Genomic DNA, 25,739 nt, shown 5'->3' on the forward strand with positions numbered 1-25,739 from the left:
ATGTCCAACGCCTACCCAGCGGCTGCAAGATAGGTCTGCTTGAGAAACGCAAATAATGAGCCTAAGAGGCGTCTAATTGCACTTAACGTGGAAATTTGGTCTAGTTAATTGAAACCTACAAAAAAATAGGGCGAGGGGCAGTGGCGTAGCAACAGGGGGGGCCGGGGGGCCGTGGGCCCCGGGTGCAAGGGGCCAGTGAGGGAGGGGGGGGGGGGTGTCATATACGTCTGAAGACACCCCTCTTTCCGCCGGCTACACCCAGTGGGGGGAGGGGGGGGTGACAGAAGACCTAAGGGCCCCGGGTGCCACGTGACCTAGCAACGCCACTGGGGAGGGGTGTTACGTGCCCAAAACACGATATGAATATGAGGCGCGCCGTAATGTGTGTGTGGGGGAGGGGGGGGTGGGGGGGGTGTCACCGGATTAATTTCGACCACCTGGGGGTTCTTTACCGTGCATCCTGTGCACGGCACACGGGCGTTTGCGCATTTCGTCTCCATCTAAATGCAGCGCCACCCTGGCCGGAAATTATGCCCGGGCCCTCGGGCGGTTGAAACTTAGACACCTCAGACAATTGCAGCGCTTGCGAAAAGGGGAAGGAGGGGTAGGATGAGGTGGGCAAGAGGAGGAAATAAAGACCTCCTGTTCCCGTCTAAGGCGCTTCTTTTAAATCGAAGCTTGCGTCACTGGGCAAATGAGCATATTGAGTCACTCGGTTTGTGTGCATTCTTGGCCGAGCTCTAAAAGGGTTACGTGCCAGTGGGTGGCTGACCCAATAGACAAGCCAAACATGAGGCAAGCAGCGAAGACTTGTTCACTCCTGCTACACAGAAGTGCACAAGTCAATATCGAAAGCAACCGAGTGCGGAGAAAGAAGCAAAATGAACAAAATAACACCGCGGCATGCACTGGACGAGAGGCGTTGACCTACATAGAAGTGAAGAAGGACATGTGACATTTCAGTAAGCATCAAGGAAAACATTGCTTTTAAACGAGTCCCACATGCGCGTGGGATCCGGCGACACTTTTTTTTTGCCCTCAAGCGCAATAGAGATGTCTCAGTTGTCAGTGCTCTTGCATGGACAAGTGGCAAACCAGGCCTGGGAGTCACTCACGGGCGACCGTGGCGTCGGTAGCGAAACGGGCCTCGGGCCTCGAGACACCGTCGTGTCCAGACCCCGTTGCTTCGGTCTCGGGTGGGACGTCATCGTCTGAGGGAGGCGCTTCGCTGGCCTCGGGAACGGTCATGCGTTTCCGGGTCGATTTCGTTAGCGATGGGCGACCACGCTTCTTCCGGGGAAAATCCGAGAGATCTATCTTCGCTGCGAATAATAAAAAAAAAGCTTTATGCGCTGGTGAACTAACGTGACCTAACGTGACGCTGGGTGGCCCAAAAGTAACAGAAGCAACAACGCAATACTTATGAGCGTATACAAGAGAGTAGACAATGCATTGCAGTTTTTTTTTCGGTAATGTACAGAAAGACCGGTTCTTTTCTTTTATAAACCAGCATATTTATTGTTAGAATGCCGTCAAACTCAATTCGTTATAACGAAACGAGTAACGACGAAGTAATGTGCATATAACGAAGTAACTGTAATTCATCCTAAAATTCGTATTGAAACCGGTTGCTATAACGAATCAATCGTTTCCTGTATACGGAAACAACGAACTTCGCTTCAGTCCATGATTGAAATTTACTGTCCTCTTAGCGCCCATTAGGCCGAAACCTAGCGGCACGTGACCCTGCCAGTGTCTCAAGGGGGGACTCTTTGTTGAGTCGGTGTTCCATAACGTTTTCGTTAATTATCGCTACTGAGAATGAGTGGAGGAACAAAGACCAGCACGAAGAAACAGGAGACGGGGGGGTGACGAGACACGGGGCGCTAAAAGGGGAGAGAGGGGGGCTGATGCCCCTCACCCACCCCGAAGGATCCAAGACAAACACAAAGAAACAATAGAGGGGGAAGGAGCAGCGCAATACCAAGCCAACTACACCACCTATGCGGGCATACTCTCTTGTCGTTTCACGCTGTTTCTCTTCTCGCTTACTTACAATACGAAGTACACTAGACTGTATGCAAACTAAAACAAATGCAAAAATGTGCATGCGTGCTTTCTTTTTTATAACTTGAAGCAGCGCGAAGCGGACGAGGACAGAAATCGAAAACAAACACAACAGGGTGCGGGGAAGGGAGAGCTATAGCCAAGCCATTTCGACATACATTTTTTTTTTCTTGACTTCTCTCTCATCACACTCTAGACAGCAAATAAGCTCATTATTATTTTCCTGTGATCCTCTGTCTTGCTTGCCATGCATGTAACTGAGGTGGTACAGTACGTATTGTCACGTGGTGGTGACGTTGAATAACACCGTAGCAATACTGTGAACAAGAAAACTAACTTTTATTGGGCGAACCTGTGCCCACAAAACAGGCTACACTTATAGCGCAACGATAGCGGCGAACACGGTCGGCGATCGTCGAAAATCTGATCAGCGGGTCAAGCGCGTCGGCTTTTATAGAGCAGTCATCGAATGTTCCAGACTAATCGTTCGGACCCGCGTGCCTTCCACAAAGTTCTGCACCATTCGCGTCAGGTGGTGAAATCAGATAACATAACGTTCGGCGACAACAGACAGCGGATAGAAGCATCGATAACGTTCCAGAAACTTCGGATACATACAGGCGCGTCCCACGCTGTGCGATTACATTTGTTAGGCTGCGAAACGTGGTTGCCCGATAAAGATAAGTATACGTGTCAGTTTACACTTGTCGCTGAGCACGTGATGCTTGAGAGGCAACAAACCTATGGTCTCCATTTCAGCGCTGTCCGGTGTTGTCCTCTGGGTCGGCGACGCGGTGGCGTTGTGCACGGCCCCACGCGTCGCTGTTCCTTGCTTCGTGGCCTCTCCTGCGTAACACAAGTATGCCATCCTTCCCGAACACGTTTGGGTCTGTGAGTACATTAAGCATGTGAAAAGAAATACATTTTTGGATGAAAATAGATTGACCTTCTCCAGTTTGGTCGTTTCTGAGACAGCGCGTCGGCTATTTGTGCCCCCCGTTTTCCCGCGTCTTGTCGGCCTTCGCCCACTGCCGAGCGGCGAAGGCCGCTTGACGGGGCTGATTAAGGTGCGCCAACCCACCGAGGACCTCGGCGAAATGCCTCTCAGCACCCTTTTGGTTCTCTTCAACTAAACTTACTCGCGACTTAGGAAAGCTCGGCCAGTCGGTCAAGTCGAGTTGAGTCGAGTCAAGTCAGTCAGGTGCGACAACTCACCGAGGACCTCGGCGAAATGCCTCTCAGCACCCTTTTGGTTCTCTTCAACTAAACTTACTCGCGACTTAGGAAAGCTCGGCCAGTCGGTCAAGTCGAGTTGAGTCGAGTCAAGTCAGTCAGGTGCGACAACTCACCGAGGACCTCGGCGAAATGCCTCTCAGCACCCTTTTGGTTCTCTTCAACTAAACTTACTCGAGAGTTAGGAAAGGAAAGCTCGGCCAGTCGGTCAAGTCGAGTTGAGTCGAGTCAAGTCGAGTCAAGTCAGTCAGGTGCGACAACTCACCGAGGACCTCGGCGAAATGCCTCTGAGCACCCTTTTGGTTATCTTCAACTAAACTTTATCGCGACTTAGGAAAGGTCGGTCGGTCAGTAATGTCGAGTAGAGTCGAGTCAAGTTAAGTCAGTCAGTCAAGGTCAAGACGGACGGACGGGCCGACCGACCGACCGATGGGAAACAAATATCCTGACACAATTCAAAAGTAGCGCAGTATTCGACGATAAACTCGACAGGCGACGGTGGTACATGGTCGAAACAGAAACGAGCACTCGCCTAAGCTTTGGGGAAAGCAAACACACATAATGCATTTTCGGGGCCGCTGCACGGCTCCCTTGTTCGCGATCAATTATACTTGACAAATGAGTGCTCACTCGGTTCCATGTTCACACGGTAGACGCGCAGAGTCGTGTCACCCTCTTCGTCCTCTGCAAAGGGAGACGCAAGGGAAAAAAGGATTGTGGGAGTTTGTAAGTAGCTGATCATATGTGCTTTCACACACAAAGAGGCACAATATTCATTTAACTTGTGGAATCTCTGTGGATCATATTTGTTTATGTCCATATCAGCTAGCAATTATGATAACGCGACTGCCGTCAAGAAAATACGCAACAATGTCAGGTCACCAGGTCTCGAAACAAACTATCACAATATGTTCGCAGCGTACGACCGACAAACACAACCTAACTGCTTTCGGATTCCCATAGCTGCTAACTTCCTTCATGATATACATTACTAAGCCGTAACAGTTTGACATGGCACCTAAAGTTTTTTTTTTTTCGAAAATATCTCTTCAGCGCGGGCGACGATTATCAGGTATTCTATGCAATAATAGAGTATTTTTTAGAGTAGTTCTTCTTGTGCGCTTACGAGAAATATACGCTCGGTAAGCCTCTGTTAGTTTCTTGGGAGTCCCTGGCATGTGCGCTTAACCCCACCTTTATTCGTCTGGAACTTTTCTTCTCGTTTACTGGGTACCCTCCCCCTTTCCCTTGTTCACTTGGGCCTGGATAACGGTAGACTTTTCGTACAGATACGAGAGACTTTAAAAGCTGTTTCATGGCGCTGGTATCTCGCGCACTACAACCGATTTCGACCGTATAGCTACGGGAAAACACACGAGTCTGGAAGAAGCCCTTAAACAATCTATTATAGACTGTTCAAATTCAATGTGGGGGCCCGCAGATGTAAACACAATAAAAGTTGGATAAGCAGGTGGACCTACCTTTTTTGTCACAGGCTATATTTGATAGAGATAGGTCCACGAACCGAAACGTCGGCCAGCCTGTCTGAGGCACTTTACCGCTGTTTATCCAACTTTTATTTGGACTGTTCAAGTAGCTATTTATGAAGGTACGTGTTGAAGCAGTCGTGCACCTTGTTGGTATTTCGCCGCAGGCGATGCCAGGGTGAACGCCGAGGCGATGAGAATGGCCAGGGACAGGGCACCGACGGCAGCAGCCAGGTAGATGCGGCAGGTAACCGCCGCATCCTTGCTGGCCTGGTCGCTTCGGCGATGAGCAAGAGGGCAAAGGAACGTGAAAACGTGAATGGCTTCTATAAAGCTGGGATCAAAAAGAGCGCGTCAACAAGACAAGGAGAGACACAACGGGGTGACGTGAAAAATTCACCGACGATTACGATACTTCCTCAGACGAAATTTGAACGCGTTTTCATTACGCGATATACCAGCTGGCGCGGACAGCCTGTCTCGTGCGGCACGTTGCAAACGGAGTGATGTGCGGCGCGACTGCCTCGCTAATCTGGAGACGGCGAGAGGCAGCGCGTGGGTGACGCGCGGGCGCGATTCACAGCAGCAGCCGCCGCCGACAGAGCTCCCAGACGACGCGCGCTACTCCAGCGCCATCTCGTAGTCATCGTCGCCATACCCTCATCCGCTTTCCGCCTTATGGTGCCGCTGCACCTTCCTCTCCACTTTCCTCCTCGCGTCTTTCCTCCACTTTCCTCCTCGCGTCTAGTTGCTGATGTGCCGAGAACTGCACATCAGCAACTAGACCCCTTTGTAGCCTTGCCATCGTCATCATGATCATTTTGTTGTCATCATCATCATCGTTTTCGCATCGCAAATTCCATTACTGGCTGCCTTATAGTTAGATCGCAACGTAGTGACTTGAGTCGCCGTGACACGGCGGTGTCAGAGTTGTCGGACGATCTCGCCGCTGCCACCAGTTGTAAGGGTGGTAGGTCGTAGGGAGGAACTTGGGAGGAACTATATGCGCACCGGGTATATTTACATATTTTTTACATTCAAACAGGGGATACATTCGACAGCCTAGCGTGACTCCCAAATGGAGCACGCAAGACGATGCCTACAGTATCCGAGCACGAAGCTCCAAGCACACCCAGCACACTGCTGGTCGAGCACGAGCACACTGCTCACGAGCACGCTGACGAGCACACCCCAGCAGCCGACAAACAGCTGCTTATAAACACTCCGTGCTCTCCAGATCCCTAGGTGAGGGAAAAGGACAGTTCCACCACCAATTGGTAGCGTCCAACGTCATTGAAGTTGACCCGCCTTTTTTGGAGGAGGAGGGCTCACACACAGACGTACGCACAGCTTTCACTGGCCCCACCGAGGCCGGGCGGGCTTCGCAGAACTCGGGGCTTACGTCTCGAAGGGCGCGTGGGAAGGTGTCGCCAAATACCTTCCCTCGGGAACTCCCCCCCTCACGGCAGACCAGATCGGCGGTGGCGTGTTCAGTAACAAAGCCTGGTTCGTCGAACTCATCTCGGCTTTCGCGCGACGGAGAGTCGCTGATGTGGCGTATTGTCCTCCGCACATCGTAGACTTAGTGACGCCGTTCTAATAGAGCATGACGGTGGCTTTCCAGAAAACTCCAACCCTGCTGCTGCAGCTGGCTGAGAAAATTTGCATGTTGGCAACGCGCCAGGCCATTCCTAACAGCGGTAATTTGGAATTACAGCTGCACAATATGCCTAAGGCATAATGCATAATGATGAGTAATGAAATTGGGAAATTCGCTGACATACAGATGCGGTCAGCCGGCGCAAGACAGGGGGTAACCGGAGTTCGCTGGGAAAGGCCTTCGTCATGCAGTATAGAGTAAATAGAATGGTGATGATGACACTGATGAATGTGATCGGTTGTGTTCTTACAACTGGCTGCCTTTGTATTGCGCAAGGGTAGTTTCCTCGCCCCTGACGGACACAGGGTGCACGCTTACGAGTGCGAAACTGCGTAGAAAACCTTCTACGAGGAAGCCAGAGACATGGGGGTGAAATATATAAAGTATGTGGGGTCTGATGTGGGATTCTCACACCGTACTCTTGGGACAAAGGAACGACAACACAGTAGTGCAAACAATCACAAGGGCATTTATTGCACCTTTCATACATCAATGCCTGCTAGCCGAGTTGCTATCCACAAAACATGCCGATGGGCGCGCGACAAATCTAGAAGTCTGACTCACCGTGGCCGGAAGCGAGCGAATATGTTCGCCCCATGCTGGATCCCAACGCCTGGTCGTTCGCGTGTATAGTCACGCGAATCGTGGCGCGTTCGAAGGCGGCCAGGCGAGACGGTCTCGCCGAAGCATCGGTCGGCGCCCACGCGGGAGACGTCCCCGCCGTGCGCCGACCCGCCGGGAAAGAGGGTCGCTGCCCGCGCGGCACGTCCGTGCTGCTTGCTGTCTCGAACCCAAGAGAGAACGCCTTGTCTCTCCCGCACCCAAGTAGCCCCGCAGCAGCGCAACACTAGCGCCATCTCTCGCACTGCGCCTGTACCACTCCGACCGCCACGTGCGCGGCGAAGCCGCACTACAGGAGACGCGCTATGCGGGAAAAACATCAGGGGAGGAGCGAGGGTCGCGCATCCCCACAAGTAAGAGCGGGCATCGCTTCAGTACTTACTCGCTCTGGAGGCCTAAGTGTAGCGGAAAGGGAGAGAGAGAGAAACGAGTATGATTGCACGCATAGTTCATACTTAGTGACACATGGCGATAAAAGAGGCAACCGCATCCTGCAGTCGCGTACTTACTGGTTGAGCTGGCTTTTTGCTGTAGCGCTGCGGATAGAGCAATGTACTCTTTAATACGATATAACCTTGGATCATACGCATGTGGCGGTACATCGACGAATATTCGTATCATCCCATATTTCGCATGAGCGAGAACCCTAAGGGGAACCGAACGGCTCGATCTTTCTTTGTTAGTTGCTACCACTCTAAGTCATAAAAAAAAAGGAAGCCTAGAACAGGATAGATGAAATTTCGCTGTTCTTTTACTTGACCTGAAAAATAATACGAAAAAATGTTCCCTATTAATTCTTGGGCTTCACTACTTCATGTGGCTGATGTTCGTATGATAAACAGCTTAACCCCAACTACAGCACCAAAGAAAAGGTAACACTTTCGCCTTTCTTTATGTTGATTATTTTTCGGTTCAAAGAAGTTCTTGATGGCCTTCTGGGTCGTCTTGAGGACGCCCCCGGAACGCGTAAAACAGCAGCCACGCGCAACGCATTTCCAGGGTATTTTCGACGTGTCCCCAGCCGTCGTCGACGCGTACACCCAGCCACAAAATATTACGGACCATGAAATTTGAGAAAAAGCTGAATATCTCCGCAACCTCACAACGCAGCCTGGTACTTGCATTTCAGGCCTCGACTGCAATATGCTAACAACGTTGTCGTATACAGTTTTACTAGCTACTGCTGCAAGCCGCCTTGGAATTAAACGTTTTCTGAGATATCGTGGCCCGTAAACTTTTGTGGCCGGGTGTACATTTCGCTCTGCGGGACAGACGCGCTGCAATGCAGGCCACAGTGTGCGTCACGCGGTTGCTCGCTTGCGAGGTCAGCCTTGCGCACGCATCACGAACCTGATGTCAGCGCGGTTACCTCGCAGCATGTGAAACGGACGCCCCGACGCCGAGTGACGCTGAGCGACGCCACGTATACGTCGTATGGACGTCGAAAATACGCGCGTGGAAGCCGTTTACAGTCGTCTTCATCAAAAAAATCCGCTAAAGTGAGCTCGTGAACGCCTGAAAATCTTTTCTGCGCCGTGACGCAATTCAAGAAGATCGTTCCCGATGAGACTGACCAGACGATTTGTATGCGGCCAGGACCAAGTCATCGTATACTAGTCGCTTTATTTTGGTTTCACGTTGCTCAGCTCGGGGCTCACATCCACTATTTGAGAACGAGTTGCATAATGCCAACGAATAGTGAAATTAAATTCCACTTGAAAGTTTGCGAAGAGAAAGGAGACGTTCGACGAGACGTACCTATTCCCAAAGTTAATGTCACCGTCCTTCTCCTCGTCTTCGTCTTCGTTTTCGCGCATGTCTTACTTTTTTTTTGTCCGCCGTCAAACTGTGTTTTTTTTTTCCACCGTCAAGATCGTTGAAATCTCGCACTGCGGGCTTTCGTCGCCGACTAAAACAAACGACGTTTAGTTTAAACGAGGTTAGGTTAGGCTAGTTAGGTTAGTTAGGTTTAGTTAAAAGCGAGGTGACGTAACTGATGCACGACCTACGCCACGCACATACCCGTGAGTCACGTGGACCACGCACAGCCTTGATCTATACTCAAACGAGCCCACATATCACCATCATCATCATCATCATGATTACGCCCACTGCAGGGCAAAGTCCTCTCCCATACTTCTCCAAATACCCCGGTCATGTACTAATTGTGGCCATGTCGTCCCTGCAAACTTCTTAATCTCATCCGCCCACCTAACTTTCTGCCGCCTCCTGCTACGCTTCCCTTCCCTTGAAATCCAATCCGTAACCTTTAATGACCATCGGTTATGTTCCCTCCTCATTCCCACATATCGTGCAGTGACAAAACCTCTGCGCAGAACATTTCGATTCATTTTAACTTCTACCGTGAGTTATAAACAACCTCTTAAATTTTTTTCTAGGGTTAAATAAAGCAGTTTATAAGTAAACAAAAAAGTCAGAAAGTGCATCTGAGTGGGCGCACTTCGAAGCTGTTATTATCTGTCCACGTCTTCTTTTGGGTCTGTTCGAAAACGCACAAATGTATACGGTGACTGACGTCCAGGGCGAATGAAATGCCTCGAGAGTTGTTCGAGCTTGATTTCTTGTGTTTCTTTTAGCTTGTTGATGTCATCAGCAATAGCAACTTTTTTTTTTTGGTTCGTCCTCATTTGAAGACACCATCTCCGAAATTGTTAAGACATCTAAAGCGTAGAAAAAATTCATATATCACGCACCGCTCTCGAATATACCACTAATTTGTGAGCAGGACTTTTTCAACACCCTCGTAAACATTGATACAATGTCACTTGACCCGCGAGTTTACAAATAATATGTGCCCACTTTCTACGCTTAAACACACGCAGTTTACAAAACGGCGATTTATTTGTTTTTGGGGCCGGGTTGCGGATTTGTAAACTGCGCGCTTCGATTTTTCTCAGAGACTGCTTACCGATCGTCGGCGATATATTGTAACGTGTGTGGCGTCGTAAATCCAACATTATGTTCGCTGCTGTCGCTAAAATATAACTTTTCTCTCTCAAATGCGACAGAATTTAATTCAAATGAGTAGGGAGGCTGTATCGCGCCAGTATTTCTGCGTTTTACATGTGGATTCGAATAGGCGAATCGGAGTTGCATGCCCGTAGCGTAAGCTACACCTTCCTCTGAAGTTCTAAGTTAACGCAGGCAGAATGTACGACACGGATACAGAAGACTCATGGGACGACGCACAGCGCCTTTTATATGAGTTAAAATACATTTATCTGTTTATTTACTTATTATTACTGTCAAGGTCGTCGGGAATCCTAACAGGAACGGCATAGGCATAGCTAATCCTAACATATAGCATGTAAGTCTGTGCGAACGCCATTACACACAATAGATAGAGAGCAAGCACAGTTGAACAGTATAAGCAGAAATAACAGAAAATAACATGATGGTAAAGTTAACAATAACAAAGTGACAATTAACTAAAAGGTTTGCCTTAGTTATACAAGTAGGGATTATGTGTACAATAAGTTGCACATGACGTATAATTAAAAACACGGGTTGTTCATATTTGTATAGCATGCGATTCTTTTTGGGCTAATGATAAAGACATAGGTACTGTTCGGCTGTTCCTAACGGAAGAATCCGGCTTGTTCCATTCACGTATCATTCAAGGAAAAATGGATACCTACGACTTTCCGTGTAAAATGAGAGTTCGTTTAATCTTTGAGAGTATATACGTCGGGTGGGTTGTGTCTGTACTACGGATATGTATTCGAAAATGACCTACCAAACAAACAAGCCAAAGCCATGGCCATACTATAGTCGTGAGATTAAGAGCTTTATCTTAGTGCGCCCGGATTCTCGAGAAACTAAGGCGCTTCAAACATGAAACTGAAAAAGCAGGAACGTTATTCAGGTCGCGTTTCTTATTTTGAAGATCACGCGAATTTTTATAAGAGACCCTCACTAACGCCGTTCAATATTCATACCCGGGATACACGACGCCCACAATGGGGAGGTGCCGCGAGAACAAAGGCGAGGAGAAAGAAAAAAAAATATCGGGCTTTTTTATTTACCGACAAAATGAGACTCGTCGAAAGCGAGAGGAGAGAAAGATTAACGGGGTGCCTGCACGAGCGAAGCGAGGCATAATCTCCGGCGGCGCATGCATAAATTACGCCCTTTTTCTCGTGTTTTGCCACGCCCCACTTTCATTACGGAACTCGGTCGGTCACGAAGCGTAATTGAGGTTTTCTATCTCGCACCGCTTTGTATTACGAGGCCACGGCTTGTATGTCAGGTCAATAAATTTTCTTTATGTAAATTAGCTAACTCTGAGAACTGGCCCCCGCCTGATCCCTATTAGAATACTGTTTATTTTAATGCGTTAGAATGAGAAGGGTCACAGCGATAAAAAAAAGTGCACGTGCAGGATGGCAGGACGATACATATTACATAAATATACAAATATATATATATATATATATATATATATATATATATATATATATATATATATATATATATATATATATATATATATATATATATATATATATATATAGACAGAGAGAGAGAGAGAGAGAGAGAGCAGGAGGAGGAGGAGTGTCGAGTGAGCTGCTGAAGAACACTTTGAAATCTGGTGAACGCGGTTAAACCTCGGATCCGGGACCTCAAAGAGGTGGGACGTAATGCTCATGCACTTCCCTCGCATTCACCGCTAAATCGTCATTGATTGTACTAATTTATTTATTTATTTATTTATTTACTTATACTAGAGGTCCTGGTGTGACACCCAAGCAGGAGTGCAGAAAAAGAAAAGAAAGAAAAACCACAGAGACAGCGGACTCGTACGAGGTTGCAGAATCACAGCCCAATATCCAGCGAAGCTTCTCACTCTCGGTCAAGCAGTTGCCATTAAACATTTTAGTTGCTTGTAATTAAACCACACAGACACACACTCTAAAACGTTTACCCGCGTATAACGTTTTCTAGCACTTATTGGAAAACATCTAGCAAAGGCCGTACTTCACCTGCATACTTTTCAACTTCTCGTGCACGTCGCACTTAATGTTTCCCTGTCACCTTCACAAAATTTGATTTCGGTGGCTGTTATAACTCTTGCAACACAGCTAGCAAAATCTGGAAAATCTGAGGTTTTACGTGCCAAGACCACGATATGATGATGAGGCACGCCGTAGTGGTCGAGACTCCGGTTTAATTTTGACCACCTGGGATTCCTCAACGTACCTCTAATACGCGGTAGACACGGTCGTTTTTTTTTTTTGTTTTGCATTGCGCAGCCCTCGGAATGCGGCCGCCGCGGCCGGGATTCGTTCCCACGACCTCGGGCTTTTAGAAAAGCAACGCCATATCCACTATGCCAACGCAGCGGTGCTAGCAAGAATTATGTGCCCTTCTTGATACCTATAACGTCCCGGAGCGCTTGCATAAGCAATTTACTGCAAGAAGGTCACGATTAACCCACGCGTTTTGAACTTTGCCTGCCCATCGCGATTATCCATTCCCCGTTTTCCACAAAATCTGGGCCGAACGAGGAGTGTGCAGATGAAGTAAAAAGAAAATGAACGGCATTATTAAGCGTAAAAGCGCTAACGATCACAAAAAAGCTGGTTCTGAAGAATTAAAAAACTGGCTGTGGCTTAGCTAAGGTTAAGCCCAGGATGCGAAGCATACTAGCCTTTATTTCAACGCGACAGCGTTAAGGAGCGCGTGTCGCAGAAAAGCCGGTGTCGTCGGCGTCGGCTCAGGCGTGCGGCGCTTGCTCAGGCGCACATTTCGTTGTCGCGCCGAACGCTGCGTTTCTCGACGCTCACCGTGTCCGATGCGGGGCGCGTAGTCGCTGCGGCGTAGCAAAGCCACCTAGAAACAGTCTCTGTAGCACGCCGCAACCTTCGCTTCTCATTCCAACGAGCAGCTCTGTCTCCAGGAGGCATCTCACCTCGTGAGTGTCTAGCAGAGGCAAGCGCAGCTGCTTATATACCGCCGCGACGCCGCGAGCGACGGCGCGAGTTGGAGCCCCGTTTCTCCTCTGTCGTGACGTCACGGTGTCACGTGGTCAGCCTTGAAGGCGACGCCGCGAGCGACGGCGCGAGTTGGAGCCCCGTTTCTCCTCTGTCGTGACGTCACGGTGTCACGTGGTATTGAAGGCGACACCGCCGCGCCTGAGGAGCTGGGTTGAGCTCTAGTAATATGCTTCGCATAAAATGACCGTAAGTTATGTGCTAAGAGTGATCGAGTGTGACCCTGTACGTGAACGTGTTACACACTGAAGTTAATGTCTGCAACACTAAATAAGGACTCAGTCGAAGGAGAGGGGAGGCCTACATCCGGTAGTTTGTTACCGTAGACTATTGCGGCTGTAAACACGTAATACTTGTAAGAGTTGATATGGTTTGTTCGATAACATTACTGTGACCCATGCGGAGTGAATTCCCCGTGGCATAGATAGGCATGTCTGTTTATTTTGAAGTAGCAGATCTCTTTTCTGGTTACTTCTCTCGCAACTTCGGTTGTTTGCACATAGACTCCAAAATAATTTACACCTTTATTCACTTTTTAAGGGTATCAAGTATGTTACCGGGTACGCATTTCTCAATGTCCCCCCCCCCCCCCCCCCCAGACTTCGAGTCTATGAATCGTCATAAATTTAGATTTCCCTGCAAACCACATAGCCCATAATAACTTTTCGCAGTGGAAATCTCAGCGGCGAACAGCAGGTATGGGTTACATATATATTTCATAACTTGTATGACAATTACAATCTCTGCATTCATGTCAATTTTTCGCCGCTGTGCGAAAGTAACTTTGTATAAATAGTCCCATTTATCTACACATCGTTTATATTTATATTGTTTTTCCAATACATGTGCTCATCTTGTATTTATGCACGCATTGCTACGTGTTGCCAAAGGAACCAATAAGGGACACAGAGAGAGAGAGAAAGAAGTTTAATGACACGAAATGCCGAGAGTTCGGCCTGAGGTATATTCCTCTAGCCAGCTACTCGGCATTGGGGGAAGGGGAAGTGGGAAAGAAAGAGGGAAGAAAGAGGTGCATGATGGGTGACGATGACGATAGAAGGAAGATGTAGAAAAAATGGCAAGCAATTGGGCATGCTCAAAGTCTGCAGTCCAGGCCTGTAATTTTTAAAAAGTTCAGTAATGCCTTGATGGCCTTAAAACTCGACTGAGCGTCTGGCCAAGAGCCTAAAATAATATCCTCCGACAACGGTGCACTGTCGAGACGCGTAAGGTCCTTGACCAACCTATCACGCTCTTCCACGAACTTAGGGCAGTCACAAAGCACATGACCTATAGTTTCAGTCACATTGCACACCTCACAGTGTGGAGACTCGGTGCGTCGCATGAGGTGCACGTATCCGCGCGTAAACGCTACCCCCAGCCTTAGTCTGTGGAGAAGACTGGCATCGCTTCGTTGAATTTTCGGTGGTAGCCTAAAATTCATGGTGGGGTCCAATCTCTGGAGTCGTCTGTGGCGATTATCTGGATTGTCCCAGTGCATTGCTGTCAATTTGCGGATGACACTGGAGAGGAGACAGTTGGCGTCCGCTCTTGAAAAGGGAATTGAAAGCAGGGACTCTCGTTCCTCGAGTGCTTTCTTCGCTTCGGCGTCGGCCAGTTCGTTGCCCTGTATACCACAGTGACTAGGGATCCACTGAAATGTGATGTGGTGGCCGTTTTCTTGCGCTAAAGTGTAGAGCTCGGCAGTTTGAAGAGCCAACACTCTATAAGCGCTTTCTTTCAACGCCACTCTAAGTAGTTGAAGAGCCGATTTTGCGTCACTGAAAACTGTCCATATTTGAGGAGGCTGTCGCACAATATATTTAACGGCCTCTCTTATTGCCACTAATTCCGTAGATGTTGAAGTCGTCTTGTTATGCAGACGAAACCGTCGAATGACTTGATGCGCAGGCACGACGAAAGCCGCACCAGACGCATACGACGAGACCGAGCCGTCTGTATACACGCTCACCGCGGAGTCATATTCTTTCGACATATATTCAAGTGAGAAATGTCTGAGGGACACAGACCTAGTCAAGCCGACTTTATGGCTATTTGCCTGTGCCCCTGTCATCTGTACGTTGTATAGATATGAAAAAAAAAATAAAGTTCAAAGTTCAAGGGCTACAAATGTCAGTCAGTTGGTAAGAATTTAGAACGATTCTCTTCCCAAATTAAAAAAAGAAAAACAGAGGCATTCCCAGGCGGTGGTGGAAGTCGAACCAGCGACCTTGTATACTCTGCATCAATACACCACAGCCACTGAGCCACCGCTGCCAGTGTTCCGCGCGATTGGTCGCCTAACGCTCGTGCGAATTCTTGCGTCACATCCGCTTCCGTCGGCGTAGCCAATGAACGGGCAGCAAAGAGAGACAGAGGTTGATCGCGACAAAATGAGGCAGCGAACCGTCTACAATTCCGCCTGTTGTGACAGCGGGTGATCAACGGCGGGCAATGTACTTACACGATGCATCGATGGAGCTCTTCGTTCTCTCTGTAAAGTTGGCAAAATAAATTACCGGCTGGCGACATATATATCGTGTCGAAAACTACATCACCGAGAATTGACCATGCAGAGTCTTAGGCAATACAGATTTGTCCCGTAACCCCTCGTCGCAATCCCTGCAGGTGCCAAGCCGCATTCCCTTCAGGGAAGCAAAAAAACGGCACCTTTGCCATTTACATATACAGGTAAACCTCGATTTACCGAATTCAATGGAAGCCGAACACCTTTTTTCGTTAAATCGAGAACTTTACCGAATCGAAAATACTTACACAACGTGAGCGAATGACGATTATGTGAGCGGAAAACTAAAGTAATGCGTATTTTAGCGAGCCAATCGAGCATGTCTTCTGTTCCTTCATGCGTACAGCGGAGCTTCTTAGCAGGTCAGTGGCATCCACCACCTTAACTGACAACACACATACCCGATCATGATTTTCCCTAAAAACATTGGTTAATTACGGCGAGATGTAGAGTTGAATTCGTTGGTTTCGAGGTTAACGCGTTAAGTTCTTCGATAATGTGTCTGGTATTCTAGTGCGCTTCGTTAAATCGAAAATGTCGTAAAATAGGACTTCGTTAAGCCGAGGTTTTACTGTATCTCTGTACTGATAACGTCTTTTGGTCTTTATAATTGTTACACATTTATTTGTAAAATACAGGAAACAGGAAACAGGAAACATTGGTTGGATCCATAACAAGCTAGAGTCTATCATGAAGACTTTACTCCGTACAATGTAAGATTCCGCCATTTCTGTGTCAGCTCCCATTGGCTCAATACGCAAGCATGGTGGAGTCAGAATACATGGCAAAATTTTAATGTTCAGGACAGTTCCCCAGTTCCAACCATACCTCTGTGAGCAGAAAATGAGCTATCGCCAGAAACCCGAACCATTAAAAAAAAAGAAAATTCACAAAGTTCACAAAACTTCACAAAGCACAAGTATACACGCAACGCACACCCAAATGTCAACCTAATGGAATACTGCATCAATATCTTGCGCAAGCATTGACCACGCTGGCCCCGAGCATATCCTGCGTTTCCGCAAATAACGTTGAACATCATCAAATTATAGGAGCCTTCATACAGGCGTGCGTATATACGGAAGCTCCCTGATAACAATTTGGGTAGCGGCGCCATCTGTACGAAATACAAAGCACAAACTTTCGTAGTCTCTACAGCCTCTGAGATCAGGGATCGCGCATGGCGTGGTTAGTGCACCGGCAAATACAGAAGGCCATGAACAAGCCTACAGTATACAGCTGCCTGTAAAGAACGGAAAAAGTACCGGCTTTCGAATTCGGGTACAGGAACTGAACCGATCGCATGACTGTATATGCCCTTTGTCGTCTTCGGTCTATAGGGTGAACTTTGGTGAAGACGCGTCACTTTGTTGGCGCGCGACTGATGACATCTCAGTTGACGTGGCGTTGCTGTACGGAGAAGCAGACGGCGAGGCTCTGTGCCGGAAGCAGACGGTGAGCAGACGGGGAGGTGTGGCACCGACGCCGATGCAGTGTATAAGAAAAGCGGTTGCCTGCTGGTTCCCTTGGTCGTGTCGCTGGCCACGGTGATCTCTCGAGCATGGCCGTTGCTTCTGCACGATGCAGCTGAAGGCCGTAAACCGCATCAGCCCCCATGAGCGACGTTCCGAGTCCTGCAGTGCACCGGGTGTTACAAGTAGTTCCGCGCGTTCGTGGTCCATCTCAGAGCCTTGCCCGCGGAAGACCCACGTTAGGCGAGTGTGGGAAGAGCTACGGGTCGGAACTCCACGACTAGTTGCTCTAATTTCCTTACTTCGGTGTTGCACGAAGTCACCACGGAACTGGTCCTCTCTTGCCACACAACACCGAAAGTCCTATACACACTAGGCCTAAAGCATCGAAAAATTGAGAACGGATTTGGGAAACTGCGCCCTATTGTCAACGATACTTTGCTGCAGCCGAAGCATAGTGACACACGTCTGAAAAAAAAAAGCACAAGCCTCTATTGGTAACAAATTGGCCAAAACAAGTTGCAGGATGATGACTGGATCGATAGATCCGAAAGGGGCGGGTCTTGTTTCGTCGGGTGCGGCCATGTTCCTCTGTATACACAGCGCTACGTACGCGAAGCCCATGCAGCGCTGCTTACGGGCATGCGCAGTGTGAATTACGTGACGCTAAATTGTTGCGTTTGCTGTTATACACGCTATGCTCAGAAATCTGCAGTATAAGTACAAGGCGATGCAGTTATTCCAATGTATTGAGATTCACTGTTATACTCTCTCGACGAGAACAAAACTGAAGCAAACGGAACAGAATACGTTTCGATACAGTTTATGACGCTGGCACTATTTGGCGTGCGATCATCACCAACACATTGAGCAAACAACAGAGGGAAGTTTATCGATGCACTCGTAACACTGACAGCACATGTGACCGTAGCACGAAAAATCGCGATCAACCTTGTTTTTTTTTTTTTTTTTTTGCAACACGCAACGCCAGAGAAGTCGTTACTGGGGAAGTATAAAAAATACGCAATTTGTTATCAGCGATATACATATATAGCGGCAAGTTTCTTCTATTTTAAAACTTTAAAAGACGTCCTTTTTTTCTTCCTTTCTTTTTTGAACGCACGCAAGAAATTTTCTTTCTCGGCAAAACCGACTGCGAAAGACTCGCCGCCAAGATTCCGGCTACGCAGGAGAGAAGCAACACCGGTGAACGCAGGCGGCCCCGGAAAACTTCCGATCGCAGCTTTTTGTCGATTGAAATTCGCCACCAAAATTGCTACCGTTTTTTTACTTTCTTGATAGATATAAAGAAACAGGGTCCCAGAAAAAGCCTGGTTAACGCGCTACCTCCTGCGCATTTCTTTTTTACGCGAACGATTTAAAATGACTCCGTACAGTAGAGAAACGCGTATTCACATTGGGAGTCCCGCATAGAGAGTCAATGGGCATTCGTACTTGGGCGCGCTTTCGCTAATATATCGAACTTGTTGATTGCTGCATAGAGAAAGAAATTCCAACTGTGGTTTAGGTGCGAGTATCATTCTCTGACAGTGCCGAACTGCTTGGTTCTGCTGCTAACTCGGCTGAAAAAAAAATGTTCTGCAGAAACTTCACTGGAGTTGTCGAAGTATTCGGAAGCATTCTGCCACTTGCCCACTGCAACATCGCTTGACCACAACTGACCATCACTTGAGCTTTGCTAAACCAGTACTGACCATCATTTCAATACACTACACACTTGGAGGAAGGTTCGGGGTTCGAGCCCCATATATTTCGGAGGTTAAGGGTTCGGCGCCCTACGAACTTGGAAGGTGAAGGGTTCGAGCACCGACACACTTGGCAAGTTGTGCGCTGGAATCGTTATTCTCTATATACCGCTATGTGTGCCCTATGTATTGCTGTGGGAAAGGCGTTAAGTTACGGACAGGTTTGCCCAAGTATGATTACGCATTCAAAGCGATCGAACACCACAGGCAGCGATCGGTTGCAGTGCGGGCGCGCCGTTCGAGAGTACAATAAAGCATCTTTTCTCTCTCTCTCTCTCTCTCTTTCTTGAGCGTGGCAGGAACATCGACGCGTTTCCCAGCAAGTCGCCTCTCACCCCTTCTGCTTCATTTTTTTTTTCACCTTCCCTCTTTCCTATAGTGAAATTCAAGCTGCAGTATATCTAACCACCTAAAGCAGTAGGGGGCATAGTCGAAATCTACTGTCAGTGTGTATCAGGACCATCTAAAGGTCTCGCTGCTACAAAGACTTATGAGAGCGGCGATGCTCACCCTCATGAGACTGCGAGGAAGCCCCAGTAAGCCGTCGTTGCAGGACACTGAACACTTTCCCCATAAAGCGCGTGTAGTAGTTGCACTCACGCACGAATACCAGCAATTATACTAAGCTGACAGGCGTCCGCACGTTCAAGCGGCGGGAAGCATCGTGGGAAGGACGAACAAAAAAACAAAAGCCCATGCACACTGAGGACAGACAAGCCAGCACAATGCAAGAAACACTTACCAATTTCGTCTACTCTTCCATGCGATGCCGGGCATCGCATCGTCGCAGCAATCGCATCGTACGTTAGCCGAACTGAGGACTGTGAAGCGATCACAGTCGCAAAACTGAATCCTTACAGCGCGGCCTCACGCTATTCCAAACAAGTCCCGGTTCGTCACTGCCACGATCGGACGCGGCGTGTAACGCGAATGGTACAAAATTGGCGCGAAACCAGCCAGAGAACACACACAAATACACCGCTCATGACGCCATCTTTGCAACTCCGTCCCGTCATGCAATGCCCCAACTATATAAAGGGACGCGGAGAGATGACATAAAAACATGGCCGCTGCCTCTGCACTGAATTAAGCAGGATTAGGACATTCAGATCCGGCTGCACATATTCCAACAGAAACAGGTTCGTCGAGAGTAACACAAAAACACAAATTTGTGGACAGAGTGCCCTCTTGGAAGCGAAGTTGCCGCATTGAACACAATCACTCTTTATTGCCATCGCGGTGGTAGAACTTCAGACAATCGTGTATTTCATCTGTCTACACGTCTTCGATGCACTGGAGCGGCTGTGTGCGGCTTTTCCGTGCTGGGTTTCCGCGCAGGCATGGATCGGCGCGATGGGCCAGCCGTGTTGTTGTACAATATGGCGTGTTGCAGGCGTTTGCTCGTAGTGTTGCCGAGTATAGAAATAATAACGGGAAAAACTTACCACGCAGATTATTGATTGCAGTTTGCTTGCTCCAATATCGCGCCTTGGCTAACAGAGAAATATTTGCTAAAAATGGTCAATATATTCTCCGTTAATTGGGGCAACAATCACTAAGTTCTTTGGGCGCTTTCTGGTCAACGACGCATTCCACCGCCTGACTTTAATTTGAGTTAAAAGCTGGTACATCAGCGTGCGATTGAGCTTGGTCCATGAATACATCCAACCGAATTCGCTCTTAGTAAACACGGTAAAGGAGCATTGCAGGTTCCTACCATAGAAGTCAAAATATTGGTGGTGCTGTTTTTTATCGTCTCATGAACGAGCCGGAAGTGCCAGTGGAGTATTATTTTGACACGAAATAAGCTAAACCTATGTCAAAAGCGGTCCACAATCCGTGAATGTGTGAATCAAAACAAACATCAACAAAGACACTTGGCAAATATATGTCGGATTATCTGATAATTTAAAATGTTACATGCAACGAAATCGCACGTAGCGAGCGAATATTATGTGGTAGAACAACGAGGTACATTTCTGGAGGACACATGCAGGGCCTATGTAAAGCACTAATTGTATCAGGCACGTACCCAGGGGGGGGGGGGGTGGCCCGGGGGGGCCCGGGCCCCCCCCGAAATCAAGTGGCATACCCCCCCCCCCCTCCCCACCCCACCCACGCCACCACTCCTCACACATTCCTAAAGCGCCACCAGATCAATGTTGAGACTTGGCAGCTGTTCATCGTTCAGCATTACGCTGCCTTTTTCACTCCTTTTAGATGGCGGTAGTTACCGGCATCTCTTGTAATGGGAAGGACAGTTTTCTCATAGATTCCGCACCCGTGCAATTAAACCGAGATGCGTTCAGTTGGCACCATCTATTCAACCGTCACACGCATAGCTGTTGCTATTGTTAGTTCAACGTTTAGGCTGATCCTGGGGCCAGGAAAAGGATGCGGCTGTTACTGAGCTGGTCTGTACTCTCGTGGAACGAGTTGCTGCCGGAGAAAATGCCAATTGCGTTTAACTTTTCCCTTTGCTTCATTATTTCCTTGAGTTACGGCTCGCCGCGAGGCTCGCAGATGCCCGCAACCATATACACGTGATATGGGCTAGATAAGGTGGGAAATAAAATAACGTGAAAGTGCGTCCATCATGAAACCCTGCAATAACCCTTAAACCCATAACCAAGATGACTGTCGCCCGTTACCTCGTCTGTTTTTCCCTAATTGTATAGCACTTCTCGTGCAAAATTGGCAACCGGAAACAAAAATCGCAAGGAGTTGAAAAATTAAGCGATCTACTAAGGGAGAGAGCCAAGGCAACAACCAAACTGCAAGGAAAATAGAATAATAAAAAAAGCTAACCGTTGTTTATGAGAATATTTATGGATCAACATCTTCTTATTTAAAAAGGAAGTAGAGAAAACTCTGCCGGAAGTGGAGAACAATTACTTGCTTTGAATGACGCTTCTACAGTTATCGGTCGAACCGCCTCACGTAGCAGTTCTCTGCTGTGCTTATGTGGTTGTTTATCTAACCTTTCGCGGTAAGCGCAGTACATCTAGAATCGCAGAGTCCTGCACTCTACGCGGTTGCGTGGGACTGGCGGCCGCACAGCGTTACGCAATTCGCGGAACTGTCAAAACTGATGAACAAGGCGAAAATAACTGTTATTGGAAACTATAACATGAGAAAGACGGAAGAAGCTGGAAAAAATGAACGCAGCCTGAAATCAGTAAAAAAGAAACCTGGCTTGGGACAAACCATGATGTATACACTAAAAGATAATATCATCAGCAATCTGGAAGATATAGTAAAAGCAGCGGAAAAATTCTAAGCTGACCTGTATACAGTACTCAGAGGAGACACGATACCTCACTTAGAGACAGTAATGAACAGGATACAGAAACTCTCCTATAGCTAGCGATGAGGTCAGAAGGGCCCTGCAAGAAATGAAACGATGAAGAGCGGGAGGAGAAGGTGGAATAACAGTCGATTTAATCAAACATGGAGGAGACATAATGCTTGGAAAGCTGGCGGCTTTTTATACGAAGTGCCTATTGACTGCAAGGGTCCCAGAAAACTGGAAGAATGCAGATGTTATACTAATCCACAAAAAAGGAGACGTTAAAGAATTGGAAAATTATAGGACCATTAGCTCGCTCCCAGTATTATATAAAATATTTACCAAAATAATACCCAATAGAATAAGGGCAACACTGGATTTTGTCAAACAAGGGAACAGGCTGGCTTCAGGAAGAGATACCTTACAATGGATCACATCCATGTCATCACTCAGGTTATAGCGAAATCCGCAGAGTACAATAAGCCTCTCTGCGTGGCTTATATAGATTACGAAAAGGCATTTGATTCAGTAGAGATACCAGCAATAGTACAGGCACTATGTAATGAAGGAGTACAGAACGCTTACGTTAAAGTCTTGGAAAATATTACTACATGCGTGAGGTATTTGGTTGTTTGAACGAGGCGCGTATGCGCCATCATTCCAGAAATGAGGAGAGAGAACGAACTTGGCCGCGCTGTGAATCTAACCGGTCAGCGCTGCAACCGTTGTTGTAAATATAATCTGTAAATAGTTTCTCGTCTTACTGACTCGTCCTTCGCGTAAGAATATCTACAGAGGTTCTACAGCTACCTTAATTCTACACAAGAAAAGCAGGGAGATACCTATAGAGAGAGGGGTCAGACAGGGAGACACAATTTCTCCAAAGCTGTTCACTGCGTGTTTAGAAGAATTGAAGCTATTAAACTGGGAAGGCTTAGGAGCAAAGATCGACGGCAAATATCTCAGCAACCTTTGGTTTGCCGATGACATTGTTCTATACAACAATGCAGACGAGTTACAACAAATGATTGGAGACCTTAACTGAGAGAGTGTAAGAGTGGGGTTGAATATTAATATGCAGAAGGTGAAGATAATGATAAATAGTCGGGCAAAGGAACAAGACATCAGGATAGCCAGTCGGCCACTAGAGACTGTGAAGGAGTTTGTTTACCTAGGTCAATTAATCACACGGAACCCTGATCATGAGAAGGAAATTCACAGAAGAATAAAAATAGGTTGGATCGCATACGGCAGACATTGCCAGCTCCTGACTGGAAGCTTACCATTATTATTGAAAAGTAGGGTGTGCACTCAGTACATTTTGCCAGTGATGACATATGGGGCAGAGACTTGAGATCAAGTTAAGAACCGCGCAAAGAGCGATCGAACGAAGATTGCTAGGCATAACGTTAAGAGAGAGAAAGAGAGCGGTTTGGATCAGAGAGCGAACGGGTATAGACGATATCCTAATTGACACCAAGAGGAAAAAATGTAGCTGGGCAGGTCATGTAATGTACTGGTTAGATAACCATTGGATATTAGGGTTACAGAATGGGTACCAAGAGAAGGGAAGCGCAGTAGAAGACGGCAGAAAACTATAGATGGTGCGATGAAATTAGGAAATCCGCGGGTGCTAGTTAGAATCGGTTGGCGGCAGGACAGGGGTAATTGGAGATCGCAGGGAGAGGCCTTCGTCCTGCAGTGGACATAAAACAGGCTGATGATGATGATGATTGTTATTATTATTATGATGATGATGATGGAGGTGGTGGGCCCCCCCCGAAAAAAAATCCTGGGTACGTGCCTGAATTGTATAATATTTGTTGGCAAGAATCATAATTATTCTAGCAGAACGTTGTTTTCCCGCGGGCTACTTGCGATATATGGGACTCTTCCGGCTCAATTAGTAATTTTCCCTCAGGCAAAATTTACGACTGAGCCGCCGTAGACGTGCTTATCAAGCGGATCAACCATGTCTGCACGCAGCAACTTATCCTACGCTTAGCTGATGTGTTAATTGCGAAATCCCACTCACTATATCGGAGGTCTCCTTAGAGTCTCGCTAAAGGTAACTTAGAATTCTATAGGTTACAATATAGAGGTTACATGCCGGCAGCAGATCAAAGTAACAAATAAACAGCACCCATAGGACTCAGTTTCATCATTGTAACTTTTCACATGAGCATTTTAATGAAAACATCAAAAGGACGGACGATGTAAGCGTTATATTATTCGTTACTCATGTTTATATAGCTTAACTTATAGGTTACCGAGATTAGAATGTAGACGCAAAAACAAATGCTGCGCCGATATCAGTGCAGCTGGCGTAACGCGTGCCAACTAGCGTTCAAAACGCGAAACCGGAAGTGTGCTTCAGGTTTGCACACCAGCTGCTTGGTGCGCTACAGTCTATTCGGGCGCTCTTGTTGAGTATTTTTCTCTATGCCTGCCTTGTCAGGTGGAGGGGTCACTGTTATAGGCGCTGTACCCCGACGAGAATTCAGATCTCGAAAACCCGGGATAACGCTAACATACCGACACATCATGCTGACACAGTGGACATCTTCGATTATGGAGTTCAGGACTGTCCGCAAACCACCTGCGGCTTCCGGTTTGACTAGGCCTGATAGAAGAGCGCGCCACAGTCATGTGATCCAGCTGTTCGGGATTGTCCGAGGTTTCGCTCGAAAATACCGTGACCGGAAGTCACTCCACTGGCTGCCGTCGTCTGCTCTTAGCTACTCGTTGGTAGCCCCGAAAGGGTGCAGTCTTGGAGGCCAAGTCACCGACAGAACCATAAAGCTTGCATAGTGGAATCGCAGCCTGATCGCATAGAACGTGTTGGGAAAGTGGAGCTTATGTCGCGCTCTCGCTCTTTGTGCCCCTTAACCGGTATATTTAAGCTAGCTCATTGCCTGCGAAATTCAAGTGGAATTTCCAAGCGGCCATAAGCAAAATCGCGGTCGCACCACGTTGCTGTTTCTTCACGCAGAAAGCACCCGCCGATATCCTCAAAAGCTCGTGAGACCGTCTACTAAAGGCCCGACGCGTATCTAGGACAGAGCACATGTATACCACCTACTAATCCTGCGCGTCAAAACACAAACGCTCGAACTTGGCAACAGAAGGGATCAACATGCATGTCAAAAGCAATCGGCGAAGCTCCGATTGATAACACCCCAGCTACCGGTCGTGAAACAGTCACGTGCAATGTGATATGCTTCCTCGCACACCAGTTTCACTCACCTGAAAAGTGAAATCTACCTGTTTATTACGCATATAGGACAATGAGCATAGCATATTTCGCGAAAGACGTCAAAGAAAGCAAGCATGCGCGCCCGATCACTCTGCTTCTCTCTTAGAGAACACAAAGACTAAAGCCGCAGCAATGAGACCGCTTGCGAAAAACAAGCATGATGCATGGCACCCAAAGCACGGATGTAACAGAAGCAATAGCCGAGTGCACAATCTTGCCGTCTGGGCAATCTTGCACAAGTGGCGTCTGGAACGCACAAAGTGCGCAGAAGGGCACGGTATCATTTGCAACATGGGCGTCAAACGCCGCGCGCATCCTTTTAAGGCAGCCGTCGTCTGCTAACTGCT

The 25,739-nt window shown here is 47.7% G+C and overlaps 1 protein-coding gene across 1 annotated transcript in view; it reads right to left on the reverse strand.

Annotated features, from left to right (window-relative positions):
• The window catches only part of LOC139060866 (nucleolar protein dao-5-like), a 76,419-nt gene that overhangs the window by 36,820 nt on the left and 13,860 nt on the right, over positions 1-25,739 (reverse strand). The window contains exons 3-9 of the mRNA XM_070540114.1: positions 15,547-15,576; positions 7,578-7,604; positions 7,451-7,463; positions 4,934-5,064; positions 3,931-3,984; positions 2,809-2,913; positions 1,116-1,322 (exon numbers count right to left, since the gene is read on the reverse strand). Of these exons, the coding sequence (XP_070396215.1) occupies positions 1,116-1,322; positions 2,809-2,913; positions 3,931-3,984; positions 4,934-5,064; positions 7,451-7,463; positions 7,578-7,604; positions 15,547-15,576 (567 nt within the window). The remainder of the gene's footprint in view (positions 1-1,115; positions 1,323-2,808; positions 2,914-3,930; positions 3,985-4,933; positions 5,065-7,450; positions 7,464-7,577; positions 7,605-15,546; positions 15,577-25,739) is intronic.

The sequence above is a fragment of the Dermacentor albipictus genome, chromosome 6, assembly GCF_038994185.2.
Source record: "Dermacentor albipictus isolate Rhodes 1998 colony chromosome 6, USDA_Dalb.pri_finalv2, whole genome shotgun sequence".
Classification (NCBI taxonomy): Eukaryota; Metazoa; Arthropoda; class Arachnida; order Ixodida; family Ixodidae; genus Dermacentor; species Dermacentor albipictus.